General features: G+C 37.8%; 1 protein-coding gene across 1 annotated transcript in view; it reads right to left on the bottom strand.

Annotated features, from left to right (window-relative positions):
• GRID2 (glutamate ionotropic receptor delta type subunit 2) overlaps positions 1-4,444 on the bottom strand; it is a 1,449,169-nt gene extending 1,444,725 nt beyond the window's left edge. Inside the window, exon 1 of the mRNA XM_037046096.1 lies at positions 3,944-4,444. Within this exon, the coding sequence (XP_036901991.1) occupies positions 3,944-4,031 (88 nt within the window). The 5' untranslated portion in view covers positions 4,032-4,444. The remainder of the gene's footprint in view (positions 1-3,943) is intronic.
• Positions 4,445-17,395: the final 12,951 nt, after the last annotated feature.

Below are 17,395 nucleotides of genomic sequence, written 5' to 3' on the forward strand. Positions count from 1 at the left end.
TCTCAAAGACTTTGGAGCTTTCGAGTTACATAAATCAGAGTGACTTTTGAATAGCCTCATATAACACTGCATCATTGCCATTCCACTCACGACTTTTTGGTTCTTCCTTCAGCATGCAGATCATTAGGAAACTTCTAAGCAATCAAGTAATGTGGGTCTGATAAAATTACTCAATCAATGCACAGGCTTAAAGTAGAAGCATAATTCAAAACTGCATAGTTTTTGTATGTCAAAAGACCCTCCTTTGGGGTGGAGGGTGGGAGATGAACTGCTGTGTGTACGTATGCATGAATATTAAACAAGTGTACATAATTATAAAATATTTTTAAAATGTAATTTAACAGAAACTCAAAGTAATTACAATATTAAGTGGTTTTGACTGAAACACAGTTGTGTAGTTAAACCATTAGAATATATCTCATTATTATAGTAAACTAATAATGTGTTTAATAACACACATTAGAGTTTAAAATATGTAATTGACTTTATTAAACTACCTGCATGAATAGTAAAAGGCAAAAAGAAAGAAAAAATGGAGAGAGTTTTCATATCTACATTTTGTTTCAATACCAAAAGGATTCAATATTTAAAGAACCTATTATAGTAGAATACTACTCAGCCATAAAAAGGAAATCTTACCTTTTGTGATGGTATGGATGGACTCAGAGAACAGTATGCTAAGTAAAATAAGACAAGTTCCATATGATTTCAGTGGTATGTGGAATCTAATGAACAAAATAAACTAACAAGCAAAATAGAAAGAGACTTACACATACAGAGAACACACTGACAGCTGTCAGAGGGGAGGTGGGGAGCTGGGTGAAAAAGGTCAAGGGATTAACCAAAACCAAACAAAAAACTCACAGACACAGACAACAGTGTGGTGATTACCAAAGGAAAAGGGGTTTAGGGCAGGCGGATGATAAGGAGTGCCACACAGTGATAGAAGGAGACTTGACTTGGGGCAGTGAATATATAATTCAATATACAGATGATGAATTATATAACCTATCACCTGCAATCTATATAATTTTATTAACTGATGTCACCATGATAAATTCATTTTTTTAAAAAGCAAAAAATACAAATTCACTAAGATCAGAGCAATGTCTTACACTAAAATCTCTATGTCCCACACTGAAGTTTGTGTAAAAGAAGTTCAACACCTACAGGATGACTAAAAAAAAGAACCTATTACAGCAGTGTCTTTTTATCTTTCAAGCTCGCCTGAACTACACATTGCAGCTACTTTCTGCCTGAACATATCACAGGAGGCTGTGAAAAGCTTCCATTTCTGCATATCTCCTTATAACTCTAGAGCTGAAATATTCACTTACCTTCCTGTTTCATCACTTTCACCTCTTCAGTCCTGAAATAATATATTTACCATAAGCATATTTCTCACATTAAATGTTAAATGAAGGCAATCACCTCCTAAAAATAATTAATTCTCCTTTCCTATTCAACCAAGCAAATAAACTGATTCAATGAATAGTAACTGGAGCTTTAAAATTTTAATATGGGCATTCAGTTTTGAATGCCCTTGTCTTTATTACCATCTGCCTGGGGTAGGGGTAATTGCAAGAGAGAATTTTAACATCTGAAGTGCACACAAATCAGTCTTGGTCATTCTTTTTTTAATTTATGAGATAACATCTTTCAGTATGTTATAAAAGATATGGAGCATTTTAAGCAATCACCAGTTTGCTAGATTCATGGCACTGCTCGGTAGTACGTAAAAGAAGCTAATCCTCTTGTCTAATGTACTAATTGCAGTCAAGTCAAATTAATTGTCTGAGAAGTAACAATTTCTGTTAGCAGGATATACATCATGCATACAACCAGCTTTCTAAAGAAATCTGTAATTTGTACACAGTTACTTTTTTTTTGGTCTGGTTATAAATAAGTAAGCTATGTCACACTGACAGACAACAGAATGAGAAGGAAAAAATACAACAGTTGTGTTCTATTTTGAAATAAATGCCCAGACTGCATTGCAAAATAGTATTCATCTGGTAAAGGATACCAAGCACTGTAGGTGTTTGCAAATAATGAATTTATTGTGTAGACCACAGAATAAGCAACAAAATAAGCATTTATCCACAAGCCCTCTCTCCTGAGTGATAAAGAGCATAAGACAGAAAACCCTGATCATAAAATGAATGTAAGTGTACAATGATAATATATATCTACATTCCTGTGTTGGTCATTTACACTGGACATAAATGCAAGTCATTTCTTCAAGAGGAGCACAGTTCATTTCTGAACTATATCAGAACATTACTGAACTCCTCCATAAAACCAGAATTTCTCCCTGAAAAGTTCAGAACCCGCAGGCGCTGATAGCCCCCAGGCAAAACGTGATGTAGCAGGCAAGCTACCTAATACTTAATTTACTTAATGCATAAATGCAAGACTTTCTCAGTCCTGACCTCATCGCCCCTTGCACAGAGACATATGGTTCTATTGATATAAATGATAGAGAATGGCAGACATGTTTACAAAGACAGCCTCTGAGACCAAGAGAGAGGGAGCCCCCTTGAGCTGAGGGGCTAGCCCCTAAGGACACGCACAATATAGAAGACCCTCGCTTGGCAGGCACAATCGCCACCAGCAGCAGGTTAAGCTTCCGGGGGACAGGAGAGGGAGGGAGAGGGAGAAAGTGTGTGTGTGTGTGAGTGTGTGTGTGTGTGTGTGTGTAGGGAAGGGGCAGAGGGACGGAAAGGGGAGATGCTGCGACCCATCTGTCTCCTCAATTTGCAGAACATCACGCCAAGTGGACAGATAACAGTCCTATGCCCAGAAAAATTCCCCAAGAGGGGCCTCTCTTCAGCCTAGTAAATGATCCTCGCTGGCCCGCAGAAGCGAATTTCCGAAAAGGAAATCGCATTAACGCAGAAAAGGCAGCACGAGCTCGTCTCTGCTCAGCTCTCCCGGATTAGCAAGTGAGAAGTCTTGGAGCCTGGAGCTGCGAGCGCTGTGCATGATAATGACGCGCAGCCCCCGCCCGCCCCCGCCCGCCTCGGCCAGTCCCGGCCAGTCTGGTTGCCAATAGGTGGGGCCAACCCAGAGCATCTCTAAGCCTGCTCCGCGGTCCTTCTGCTGGAGTCTGACCGGGCACCGTAGCCGAGCGTCTCTGTTCTCCACCTTGCGCTGTAACTGAGAGTCGAGGACCAGGCGAGGCGGCCAACAAAAGCACCCGGCGCGCTTCTGCTCCCAGCGCTGCTGGAGAGCCGAGGGGCCAGTCTCGCCGCCGAGCCAGGCCCGGGGACGCAGGAGAGGTAGCCGGGCGCGCGGACACAGTGGTGGCTACGCCGCCTGCGCCGCCAGCCCCTCCCGCCCGGGTCGCGGCGACTCCGCGCGAGTACCGCAAAGCCGAGAGGACGAGTCGAGGAGAAGCAGACGGGGGCAGCGTCCAGCAAACCGTCAGCATCGCACAGCGCTGCAGCGAACGCAGCCCGCTCACGTTGCAAAACCACCTGTTCGATCAGAAGGGAGCTCTCCCCATCTCCCACCCCAGTTCTTTCCGCCTCGCAGGTGACAGCTCCTCTGTTCCCTTAAAGACAATCTTTTAAAATGGAGCAAATGTACATCCGGGAAAGAATATGGAAGGTTTGAGTCCATTAAACTTCCTTTCCCCCCACACTTAGAACCCCCGCACTTCCCGGCACACACGCACCACGAGGTAAACTCGAGACCCCCACGCATGCAGCCCGCACTCCACGATTCACCGCCAAACAGCAGCACAAGTCAAGATTCGAGCATCATCCACATCCTACGAGAAACTGATCGAGTGTGAGAGAAGGGTATCGGGAAGGGGCAGTGAACCGCAGCCACTGCCAACGAGCCACACGGTGGGCGGAGAGGGGGACGCAAACGGCAAACAACTGCGAACCACCGAAACGGTAAAAAGTACCCACCGGCAGCACCTGCCCTTACTTACCGATGTGAATGATCGAATCTGCATTCGCCGAGTCCCAAGCTCGAGACCACCACAGGGACAAAACCAAGAACAAGGGGAAAACTTCCATCTCCTCCTGTGCTGATTTTCTCTCAGTGTGGATTTTCTTTCAAGATTAAAAAGAAGAAGAAGAAAAAAAAAGCAATCCAAAGAGTTTGAGATCACGATTGAGTTTAGCACAGCTTTTGCTTTCCCCCCTCCCCTAAATTCCTAGTGTCAGAGCAAAGCCTTTAATCGTTGCTGAGGAAGGCAGAGCGAATAAGAGAAAAAGCCCAGTCTGAGGAATCCTCCTTCGCAAAGCCGTGTCACTTGGAAGGGAATTTTGGCATCGCCAGAGTTGTTTGCAGTTTGGCTTTTTAAAAATGTATCCAGCCTCGGCTGCACTCGGGCAGGGGGAGAGGCTGGAGCTCAGACCATCCCCATCGTTGCGCCGGGGCGGCGGGTCTTCAGTCCCAGGTCCGCAGCAACTTCCAATAGACCCCCGCCCCCGCCGCCCTCACGCCGGATGTTCCCCTCCCCCTCCCCAACCAAAAAGCAACCCCCTCCCAAACTAACGGCCCGCAGAGAATCACTTGTCTTCACTGCCAAAATAAAATGTAAGTGGAAAGGAAAGATTTGGAGATTCCAGGCGGAGCGGCCAGGTTCCAGCAGGGAGGGGGAAAAGCCCTCTCAAAGAAGGGTAGAAAAAGTGAACTTCAAGGTAATGCAGATAGTAATGCAGAGAAAATCCCTTTTCTGTGCGAGGCGGGGAGTGGAGCTTGGCGAGGCGGGCCCGAGAAGCCGGTTCACTCGGGCGCGGTTGGCTGGGGTGTTGCGCCGGGCGCGAGCAGTGGGGCCGGGCGGGCGGAGGGAAGCCGCCGCGGGCTGCAGGATGCTTTTGGAGCGGTTCGCCTGGCGGGATGCAGGAAGCGAGGATAGAGCGCGCTTGGCAGCTTCAGCTCTAGCCCCACGTTGCCTAGAAATGGATCACCTAGGAGAACCAGCGAGCGAGCCCGCGAGAGAGCGGAGCTGTCAGGCGGAGACAGGGGGAAACCGAGAGAGGCAGAGCTTCTAATAACCACCTCCTCCCCCTATCTGCAATACAAGGGAGAAACAAAATAGTGCTCTCATTTCCCTTGGAATCTTCAACCGGGACTACAAAAAGGCAGGACTCTAAGAGAAAAGACGTTGAAGCCTTAAAAAAATAAATAAATAAAAAGAAAAGGAAAAAAAAAAAAAACAAGGTTAGAGGCAGCCTAAAAAACCATCCCACTTATTTAACCTTGCTATTGCCATTCTCCAACAGGTATCAGACTTTTTCTAATCTTTGCCTGGAATTAGTCACATTGATTTAAAAACAAATTAGGGACACCTGGTCACTAAGGGAGAGGAGACCTAGAAAGCTTTTAATGAGATTTCAATTATAAAGTTATAATTGGAGAGGACGTGCTAATTACCTTTTATACAGTGATAGTTTTCCTGTCTCCAGTGTATTTTTTAGGACTTCAGGATAAAGAAAGGATAAAAAAGATCTTGAAATAAAAAAATATAATAATTGAATAACACAGAAATACACATTTCAGGGAAATATTTGACCAAAATATTGCATTGAATAGCTTGATAACAAACTAGGTATACAAATTAAGAATAAGAAAAAAAAAAGCAAAAACAAGAATAAGGAAGTTGGTTGTTTCTCCACGAAAAGAGCTGGGAAAGTACTGAATGACAGTTTCCAGTCCTGGAACGAAAGGATTTTTTGCAAGTCTCTTCCTTAAAATAAAATACTGAGGACTATGGGTATCTTTCTTCTAATGATTAATTTATATCCAGTCTGGCCTCACATTTCAGACTGTTAACAAAACCAAGTGACTAGTTGAGACCAGGTAATAAGGGACCTAATACTATTTCATTTATATTAGGAATCCTTTGGGCATATTGCTACTTGGGGTGTATGGATGTCAAAGTCCTCAAACAACGTTTGAGAGCCCTCCAAACTTCGCAAACCTTTTTCCTTCTTACTCTCTTATTTGAGCCCTTGTTTCTAGTCTGGTGAATTGGTCTATTATTTCTACAAACCCAATTGTATGTTCTCACTTCTGTGAAATGCTTCTTTGGTCCATCGTGTGCATTATTTCCCTGAACATTCCAGAAAAGGTTGTACTGCCAATATTGTTACTTACATTAATAGTTGTGTTGGAAGGCATTTATTCATCCTCCCAACCATGCTACACCACTTCAACGCTTAATTGAAATTCCTTTTGCCCAGGAAGTTTAACACAATTTTGTTATATAAGCCCATCCTCTACTGTGTTGTCATTGCGTACTGTTCCTTTGTATTTGGCTTATATAGGCCTACCTCTGGTTGAGATCACCAGTGCCTAGACAGTGCAACCATAGTTTATTCACACTTTATTCACTGGGGCATTTACACAAAGCCCCTTTGTTGACACGAACTTCATTGTTGAGTTGAAATTCCTCACTTCTTTCTGAATTTGTCATAATCAAGTGCTTCCAAGAAGATATCACTGATTAATATCTCTCAATTCTGATCATTTATCTTTTTTGTCATTAGAACACACCGTCTCAGTATTGATTGCATTCATGTTGTTGATGTCATTTTACACTTCAGCGGCTTCTGTGGCAATTTCATGGGTTCTATTTTGTTGTTATAGGTAGTGAATCTTTTAAAATAATAGGTGTATCTACCCCTAGCTTGCTTTTATTGTATTATTCACAAACATATTTTAAAAATTGATGAGTCACTGTATACTTTATCAAGAAAAAATATGAAATAACTATTAATGTGGAAAGAACACCATACTATCTTAGAATCAGAGAACAAGGAAGAAATCCAAAACATTAGATTCAAATAACTAGTTTGGAAACATTAGTTGGCCCAGTCTATGCTTAATAAATGTCATTCCTAGAGCTAGCTAAATATAGTCAATTCAGATCATCTTCTCTCTTGGAAATCTGGTCCAGTGCACTATAAGCAAAGCCTTTTTATTATTCCCAATTCCTCCCCTTTAGTGGTTCCCAAAGATAGCTTCAGTTTGGTATAACCTGAACAACTTCAAAAAGATGACTTCAGGATGATTTAATCAAATCACTGGAGTTTAGGGTCAGGCTAATATGTTTGACGTGACTCTAATGTGAAGCTATAGTTGAGGACTGCTGTTATGATACTCAAATGTTTAAATGAATCCGAGTGACACATCACAAAATACCATTAAGGCATCACGGATCATGAGCTACAGCTTTCCAAAAGTGACACAAAAGAAGTTAGTGCAAAACTGAAGCATAATAGTGGCTCATTGATTTGCAATTTGTGAATAGCAATCAATTATTTCATTGTACAAATAATTTCTATACCCAATAAGTCCTAAATAATAGTTTTGTATGGGATATAAGTTTAAACATATTTTTAAATTATGCATTAACTATATTTAGTACTACATTAGAAAATTGCATATCATAATATAATATTTGCAAGACAAAGCTTTTCAGTGTCTAAGTTAAATGTTAATTTATAGAGGAAAAAACAATAAATTCACTGGTTGTGAATTTCATAGAGGCTTTTCATAGAGGCTTTTAATGAAGGCTGCCTATGAGTCTAATTAAGGCTGCTTAGCTTTAGTTATCACATGGAAATGGTTTATGCATCTGTCTTGCTACAATGAAATCCAAAACTTTGTGACGCATTAACATATTTGGGGGGAGAAACAGCTCTTATTCATTCAAGTTTTACACGTAACGATTAATTATTTAAAATTAAAATGTAAATGAGTCACAATTCATGAACTTACTCTTCCTATGTGAAGGCTGTCACTTCATTCAAGTATTAGTTGTAACATGAACACTAATCATTTGAAGAAATGGAAGATAATCTGAACAGCTCTAAGAAGTAATGTATAATGATTAATTTTATGGAAAAACAATTTGGGCGAAATATAAATTTGGATTTTTGAGGGGGCATGCAGTCTCTTTTAATCATGTACAATGTATTATGTATAAAGAAACAGTAAAATGGAAATCCTTGGAACATATAATTCTTTCACTTAAAGAAAACTAAAAATATCAGTATCTAAACTATAAAAATCATCTGCTCACTGAATGTTATAATAGCAGTAAGTCAACTTACATTAGTTAGTTTTGAATTCTTTAATAATATTCAATGACTCAAGAGATTTATTTTGATTTAATATAAAAACGTGTTCATTTGTGAGACAGCCTACATGAAAATTAGCAGCAATAGGTAGCTTTGAAAAGAATATAGGGGGAAAATGGAATCCAGTGTATTTAAAACATTACTTTACTTTCTTGGTACTGTCTCTATCTGGCTTTGGAATTAGGATAATGCCGGCCTGGTAAAATGAAGTTTGGGAGCCTTTGCTCCGCTTGAATTTTATGAAATAGTTTGAGAAGGAGAGGTGTGTGTTCTTCTTGGGATGTTTGGTACACTTCACCAGTGAAGCCATCTGGTCCAGGGCTTTTGTTTGTTGGGGGACTTTGATTACTGTTTCAATTTCATTAGCTGTAATCTGTCCATTCAGATTATCTGATTATTCCTGATTTATTTTCTGGAAGATTGTTATGTTTCTAGGACTTTACACATTTTGTCCAGGTTTTCCAGTTTGTTGGCATATAACTAATTGTTCATCGTATTTCTGTACAATCTGTTGTATTTCTTTGGTGCCAGTTGTTATTTCTCCTCTTTCATTTCTGATTTTAGGTATTTGGGTCCTTTTTCTTTCTTGATGAGTCTGGTTAAAGGTTTGTCGACCTTGTTTATCTTTCCAAAGAACCAGCTCTTGGATTCATTGATTATTTGTATCCTATTTTAGACTCTATTTCATTTATTGATGCCCTGACCTTTATTATTTCTTTCCTTCTACTCAGTTTGGGCTTTGTTTGTTGTTCTTTCTCAAGTTCCTTTAAGTGTGAAGTTAGATCGCTGATTTGATCTTTTCCTCATTTTTTTGAAATAGATCTGTAATGCTATGACTTTCCCTCCTAGGATGCCTTTCCCAGTGTCCCACAGATTTGGGATTGTTATGTCCTCCTTTTCATTTGTTTCAAGGTATCTTTTGATTTCTTCATTGATCTCATGGTTGACACATTCATTGTTTAACAACATGTCATTTAGCTTCCATGTCTTTGTGTGTTTTTCAGTCTTCTTGTGATTGATTTCTAGTTTCATAGCATGTGGTCAGAGAAGATGCTTGGTATGATTTCAATCTTCTTAAATTTATTAAGACTTGTTCTGTGTTTTAGCATGTTGTCTATCTTAGAAAATGTTACCTGTGCACAAGTACATATATTCTTCTGCTTTCAGATGAAATGCTCTTATGATATCAATTAAATCCATTTGATCTAGTGTGTGGTTTAAGGCTGCTGTCTCCTTGTTGATTTTCTGCCTGGAAGATTTGTCCACTGAAGTAAATGGGGTATTAAAATCCCCAACTATGACTGTATTTCTGTCAGTCTCTCCTTTCATGTCCATCAAGATTTGCTCTACATATTTAGGGGGCCCTATGTTGGGTTCATCCATGTTTACTAGGGTTATTTCCTCTTGTTGGACTGTTCCCTTTATCATTACATAGTATCCTTCTTTGTCTTTTACTATAGCCTTAGTTTTAAAGTCTATTTTGTCAGATATATGTACTGCTACTCCAGCTTTTTTTTTCTTTTCCATTTATCCAAAATATCTTTTGCCAGCCCTTTACTTTTAGTCTATGTGTATCTTTTTACCTGACATGGGTGTTTTGCAGATAGCATATATATGGCCCTTGTTTTATTATCCATATCCCTGATGAACATAGATGTTAAAAGCCTCAATGAAATATTAGCAAACAGGATACAGCAATACATCAAAAATTATACACCATGATCAAGTGGGATTTATTCTGAGTTTGCAAGTTTGGTACAACATTTGCAAATCAATAAATGTGACTCACCACATAAATAGAATGAAAAAACCATTTAAAAACCATAATGATCATATCAATAGATGCAGAGAAAGGTTTTGATAATATCCAGCAGTGATTTATTATGAAAACTCTCAGCAAAGTGGGAATAGAAAGAACATACCTAAACATAATAAAGGCAGTTTATGAAAAACACACTGCCAGCATCATACTCTATAGGCAAAAACTACAAGCATTCCCCTAAGATTGGGTAGAATACAGGGCTGTCTGCTTTACTCTCTCTTATTCAACATAGTACTGGAAGTGCTAGCCACAGGAATCACACAAGAAGAAATAAAAAGTTTCCGAATTGGAAAGGAAGAGGTAAAACTGTCTTTATTTGCAGATGACATGATGTTATACATAGAGAACCCTGAAGATTCCACCAAAAAACTGCTGTAACTGATCACTAAATTCAGCAAAGCAGCAGGATACAAAATTAATATTCAGACATCAGTTGTATTTTTATATGCCAATAATGAACTAACAGAAAGGGAAATTGGAAAACAATCCCATTCACAATTTCTTCGAGAGGAATAAAATTCTTAGGAATAAATCTAACCAAGGAAGTAAAAGACCTATACATTGAAAATTATAAGGCAATGAAGAAATAAGTTGAAAAAGATACAAAGAAGTGGAAGCACATGCCATACTAACTAAAATAACTAACATACTAACTAACTAACTAAAATATCCATACTAACCAAAGCAATCTGTAATTTCAGTGTAATTCCCATCAAGATTCCAATGATGATTTCACAGAACTAAAACAAATAATTCAAACATTTATGGAACCACAAAGGGCCCACATGGTAACAGTGATCCTGAGACAGAAGAACAAAGTTAGAGAAATGATGCTACTTAGAATCATATTATACTATAAGGCCATAGGAATCATAACAGCTGCTACTGGCATAAAAACAGACATATAGATCAGTGAGACAGAATAGAGAGCCCAGAAATAAACAGACGCTTTTAAAATCAATTAGTATTCAACAGAGGAAGTAAGCACATATAATCACTAAAAATAGTTTATTCAAAAAATGGTGTTGGGAAAACTGGACAGATACACGGAGAAAAAATGAAACTAGACCACCTTCTTACACTGTACCCACAAATAAATTAAAAATGGATCAAAGACTTAAAGGTTATACTCAAAACCATAAAAATCCTAGAAGAAAACATAGGCAGCAAAATTTTGGACAGTGCTCATAGAAATTTTTTGAGATGTATCAATCACCGCAGGCAAAGGAAACAAAAGAAAAAATAAATAAATGGGGCCATATCAAACTAAAAAGTTTTTTGCACAGCAAGTAAATCGTCAATAAAATAAAAAGACAACCCCCAAAATGGGAGAACATATTGACTGATACATCTGATAAGGGGTTGATATACAAAATTTATAAAGAACTTAGAAAACTTAACACCAAAGAAAAACAATTTAAAAATGGGCAAAGGTCATGAATAGACACTTCTCCAAAAAGCACATACGGAGGATCAATAAACATATGAAAACATGGTCAATGTTACTAATTATCAGAGAAATGCATATTAAAACCACAATGAAATACCATCTCACACCTGTCAGAATGGCCATCATCAATAAGTCAACAAATAACAAGTGCTGGGTAAGATGTGGAGAAAGGAGGAAACTTTTGCACTGTTGGTGGAAATGCAGACTGTTGCAGCCACTCTGGAAAGCAGTATGGAAATACCTCAAAAATTGAAATAAAAAATTGATCTGCCTTTTGGCCCAGTGATCCCACTTCAGGGAATATATCTGAAGAAATCCAACACACTAACTTGAAAGAACATAAGCACCCCTATGTTTATTGCAGCATTATTTACTGTCGCCAAGATATGGAAGCAGCCCAAGTATCCATCAATAGGTGACTGGATAAAGCAACTATGAGACATTCACACAATAGAATTCTACCTGGCCACAGAAAAAGAAGAAAATTTTACCCTTTGCAGCAGTATGGATGGACCTGGAGAACATTATGCTAAGTGAAATAAGTCAGTCAAAGAAAGACAAATACTGTGGGAGTGACTTTCCTCGCAAGCCCCCCACAGCTGCCACGGATAAACGTAATCATGACTGAGACATGATGTGATCTGCTTGGGGAGGAGAAGTGGCCATTTCCCAGAGGAAAAGGCGGTGAACAGTGGCCAGTTTCTTAGGGGAAAAAGGCCAGCAGCAGCCAGCTTCTCCAAGGAGAAAAAGTCCTTGAGCCCCTTCCTCCAGGGCCTTTTATTGGGTTCTAGTACACAATAAAATACAGGAATACAGGGCGGCAAGGATCAAACAGTAGATAACATTTCAAAGAAATTTGAGGGCTTTGTATGAGTCAGAGTCTGTCAGGAACAGAGTTTTGGGATTTCCTGCTCAAACCCTTAACACATGAATGAAAGCACTCTTAGCAGAGCAGATTTCACAGGTTTATCAGCAAGTCTTTGTGGTGCCAGATTTCTCCCCAGGACACGCTCTAGCAAGGCAAGTAGCTGCACCTCACCCCATCAGGTATTCAGGCTTCAGGGGATTAGAGCCAGGAAGCACTTCTCCCAGAGAACATGGGGACTCGGGCTATGACAAAGCAGGAGGGCAAGGGTCCATTGCTCTTTGTTGCAGCGCCACCCCCCCCCATACAATTTTTAGAACCAGTCAGAGAGGTCCACAACAAAATACCATATGATTCCACTCACACATGGAATCTAATGAACCAACTAACCTAACAAGCAAAACAGACAGACTCCTCTGGCAGGGAAGCATAGAGGGTGAAGGATGAAGCAAAAAGGAAAAGAGACTCCTGGACATGGACAACAGTGTGGTGATTGCTGAGGGAAGGGAGTATAAGGGAACTAAGTAGTAATGGAAAAATACAATAAAGATTAAATTTAAAAACCAAAAACATTACTTTTTAATTCACTATACAGCAGGTCTTTGAATAATGTGATTTTGTGTAATGTTTAATTATAACATTGATGGCAAAAAAATCAAATCCCAGACATGGTCACTGTCTTTATGAGTTTACATGTTCTCTCCTCTGGTTTTTCTACATGTACTCTGGTTTCTTCTCACATCACAAAAGCATGCACACTAGGTGAACTGACATGTCTAAATTGTCCCAGTGTGAGTGTGAGTATGGGTATGACTAGACTGCCAGGAAAAACTCCAGTCACCCTTGACCCTGAACTGAAACAAGCAGCTTGGAAAATAATCTTACTTATTTATTCTTTCTTAAATGTATATATAGCTTACATTTATTTCAAAGTTTAATATTAATTTTCAGGGTCTTATTTAGCCATTCAGTGATGTTTTTATGAACAGAACTACTAAGCTCTTGTCTGTGTAAATTAGCCTATAGTGAAATTGGTTTCCTTCTATGTTATTTATTTACTAAAGTCCCAATTTTCAAAACCTATTGACAAAATTAAGTGAGGACTTATGGTAATTGTATCATTAGTATCATAAATATGGTTAGCCATAAAAAAGATTTTAAGTGCATTACAGCTTGAACATGAATATGAATGGAAAACTGTAAGAGGACAGTGACTGACCACCTATATTTGCAGACAGTAACAAATTATGGCTATAAAATTATAAGTGAGATGTTCATTTGCAAAAGTAACAAATTCTTCTTGTTTGTGGAGCAAAAGAGCACATTTTATACCTGGTAGATCAAACAAGTTAAGAGCTCCATGAGACTTCTGGGCCAATCTAATGCAGTACCAGGCTTTCTAGAACAGAATGGGAAACTGAGTCCCAGAAATTATACTGATGTTTTTTAAAGATTGGAACTTAGAGAACACATTTTTTGACTTTTACATATGATTCAAGAAAATTATTAAATCACATACCATATTTTGCTTTGTATTACACACATGTTTTTGCCCAAATTCTCAAGGAAAAATAAGGATGTGCATAATATATAGGTAGTACTAATTCTGTATCTACATAAATGTTTTGAATTATTTTATTCATGCTTATGTGTTAAAAGTGTAACTCCAGAAATCAATGATATCTATATGCAAAATAATATGTATGTTAAAATTTCTTTATAACGCAAAAAACAAGTATCTATAAAGAAACACCTAATTTAATTTTAAAAATTAAAAAATAAGATTATTTTCTCCCTGAAACTTTGGGCCAAAAATGTCATTGTGCATTATAAATGGCAAAATATGGTATTCCTATATAACATATTCACATTAGGTATACTCTTTCCTTTCTAATTTTTTCAAGTCAATCTTGCACTGACTCACCACTTTCTACTCTGTTAAATTACTTTATCTGTGACAATAGTGAAAATCTTTTCCTTGGTGGTATGTAGCTCCTTCTTTCCCTCCTTCCTCCCTTACTCCCACATTACTCTTTTTTTAAAGATTTTATTTATTTATTTTTAGAGAGAGGGGAAGGAAGGAAGAAAGAAGGGGAGAGAAACATCCGTGTATGGTTGCCTCTAGCACACCCTGCACTGGGGACCTGGCCCACAACCCAGGCGTGTGCCCTGACTGGGAACTGAACTGGTGACACTTTGGTTTGCTCTTTACTCTTAATCCCTTCCTTCCTTTCAAAGTCTTTCATAATCTACACAGATGCCCATCAGGGAAATGTCATGTTTTCTTCTAACTCAATGAGATATAAATACTAACCAAATTCAGTAACTAGATTGATTTTTTTAATATGAGCACCTTACCAAATCCATCTATTATTAAAGGTAATGCAAGTGAAAACTTTGAGTTTCAAATCTTTTTCACATCCATACATTAGCCATGATACTGAATTTTTAGGAGCAAAAATTTGGTTATAATTATATGTATTAAATAGATATAAATGTATAATATATTTAATTTATATTTTAATTAGTTAAATATATATATCTAAGGTCAATATATTTATATATGTATATATATGGACCTCTTTCTCTTCAGACATCTTATCTGGAATTTTAAGAAGCATATTAATGAACATCTAGGTAAATGGAGGTCAGATGATTACTTCTAACCTAACAGGGACACTTTATTGAAATTGGCCCCTAACTACATTATATCTTGTCCCCACAAGATGGCAGCCATGCTTGATGTAGATTTAATCAGCTTACTTTTTAATTCTCAATACTTAACAGTTTACCAGAGTATTATTAACCCATATTAATCAACTGACTATATATAAGCAAACGCAATCTTTCAAATTATTTATTTTAGTTAAATTTATTTTCTGAAATTTGATTTCTTCTAACATTATTACATAGGAATAATAACTACCCATTATCGTGGTTTTATAACATTTGTTTTATTCACATCTCTGATTTCATCAGTTACCTAGGAATTAAGTATTACTAGAATGTATTTTAATAATATGCCACCCAATTCTGTGTTAAAGGGTAATTCGAACACTGGTATGGTGTTATATGATTCATATAACATTATTATATGATTCATATTTTTAGTGTACATTTTCAAGTTTCAAAATTAAGTTAATTTAACTATTTGATTCTTCTCAAAAATATTTTGTATATCTTGAGCTAAGGAATTTTACTTGGCTGTGTAATATTAAATTGTCTATTAATTATAAGACTTATCCTTTTAGTGTGGCATATCACTTAAGCCAAATGTATAACAAACATGACAAAGGCAATAAGAAATGCATGATGACAACTACAGTGAATTTCAATGATTATTTAACCCTTAAAAATTGGATTTTATTATCTTCCCGTGATTAATCATTTTAATTCTTAAATTAACTTTCTTTTGAAACATATTTCTGTAGGCACATAACTCAGATACAAAATGTGCTTATACAATATGCTGCAATATAATACATCTTTAGTTCAAGATATATTTTACAGCAGCAGATATCATGGGGAGCATTTAAATAGAGGGAAAAACTCAATCATTTATACACACTTCATAGGGATTTCCAAAGTACTAATAAAAGTCTATAAACATTTATTTTCACTTGTTAGTGGGTAAGATACATAATCAGTATAGACTCAAACACAATAATTTGTTATTTCTCATTGGTCCTCCTAGTTGGTGTTTAACTGATTATGAATAAATAAATGAAAGGATAAAATGAAAAATGTTAAATATTGTGGAATATTACTCATGCATCATACAACAAGAACATCATGACTCACTTCAAAATAAACAGATTACTGAGGTATCAATGTGATCTGTGTATAAGATTATTTTACCTATTTATCAGTCTTATCACTTACAAGACAGAAGTTACCAGTTTGGTGTAGAAAAGATGGAAGATATTTTACGGGTGTTCTTTAAATGGTGACAATAAAATTTGTCTTAGCATCAGAAGTTCAAATATTAATCTCTACACAAATTTAACTTGACTTATTTGTACAATAGTTTATATGACTGAAGAGAATGCAGAGGGGGCAAATGAATGTTATATTTTATGGAATTTATCTAAAGTTTGCTAACAGAAAAGCAGTTATATTGTCAACACTTTAGTTGTTTCATATCTTCTTTTACATTTGGCTGATATGTCACATTTTTAAAGTTTTAGCAACATAGAGTTGAACCATAAAGAATTAGACATGATATCAAAGTTGTAAAAATAAAATACTATTTAAAAATTGTAAATGCCTATGCCTGTTGGAAATTTCTCCACCAGAATTTCCTGCTTGCCTTCTATGGAATACTTTGTTCCGGAAAAAAAAAGATTTAGTGCCCATATGAGCTCACAAAATGCTAGACTGATTTTTCATCTTTTAGAAATTAATAGTGTACATTATTAGGAGATTTCCAGCCAAGATGGAGGCAAAGGTAGATACACACTTTGCCTCCTTGCACAACCAAAAGAAGGACGACAACAAATGTAAAAACAACAAACAAGCAGAATTGACAAAAAGTTGAACTGTATAGAACTCTGACAACCAAGGTCATAAAGAAAGAACATTCATTCAGACTGGTAGGCGGAGCAGAGACAGGCAGCCAGAAGGAGAGGACTCATGGCAAGATGATGGGTGGAGCAATGGGGTGCTCTAGCCAGTGGTTGGTGGAGCAGGGGCTCCTACATTTGCATGAAGATAGACCAGGAGAAACAATTAAGGAGTGACAAACCATGCAACCCAGGGTACCAGTGCAGGGATATAAAGCCTCAAATCCTCTGACTGAAAAGACCTATGGGGGTTGAGGCAGCAAGAGAAACTCCCAGTCTCAGAGGAGAGTTCATTGGAGTGACCCCTGGGTCCTAGAATATACACAAAACCACCCACCTCAGAATCAGCACCAGAAAGGCCCAATTTGCTTGTGGATAGAGGAGGAAGTGACTAAAGGCCCACTAAGAGCTGATCTAGTGGCATTGTTCCCTCTTGGACCCCTTCCCCACATACAGCATCACAACACAGCCACGTGGGTTGTCCCTCCCTGGCAAATACCTAAGGCTCCACCCCTTACTATGCAACAGGCATGGAGACAAAAAAAAGGTCCAAATGAAAGAACAGATTAAAGCTCCAGAAAAAACACA

The sequence above is a fragment of the Sturnira hondurensis genome, unplaced genomic scaffold, assembly GCF_014824575.4.
Source record: "Sturnira hondurensis isolate 20B ecotype Veracruz unplaced genomic scaffold, ASM1482457v3 Scaffold0004998, whole genome shotgun sequence".
Classification (NCBI taxonomy): Eukaryota; Metazoa; Chordata; class Mammalia; order Chiroptera; family Phyllostomidae; genus Sturnira; species Sturnira hondurensis.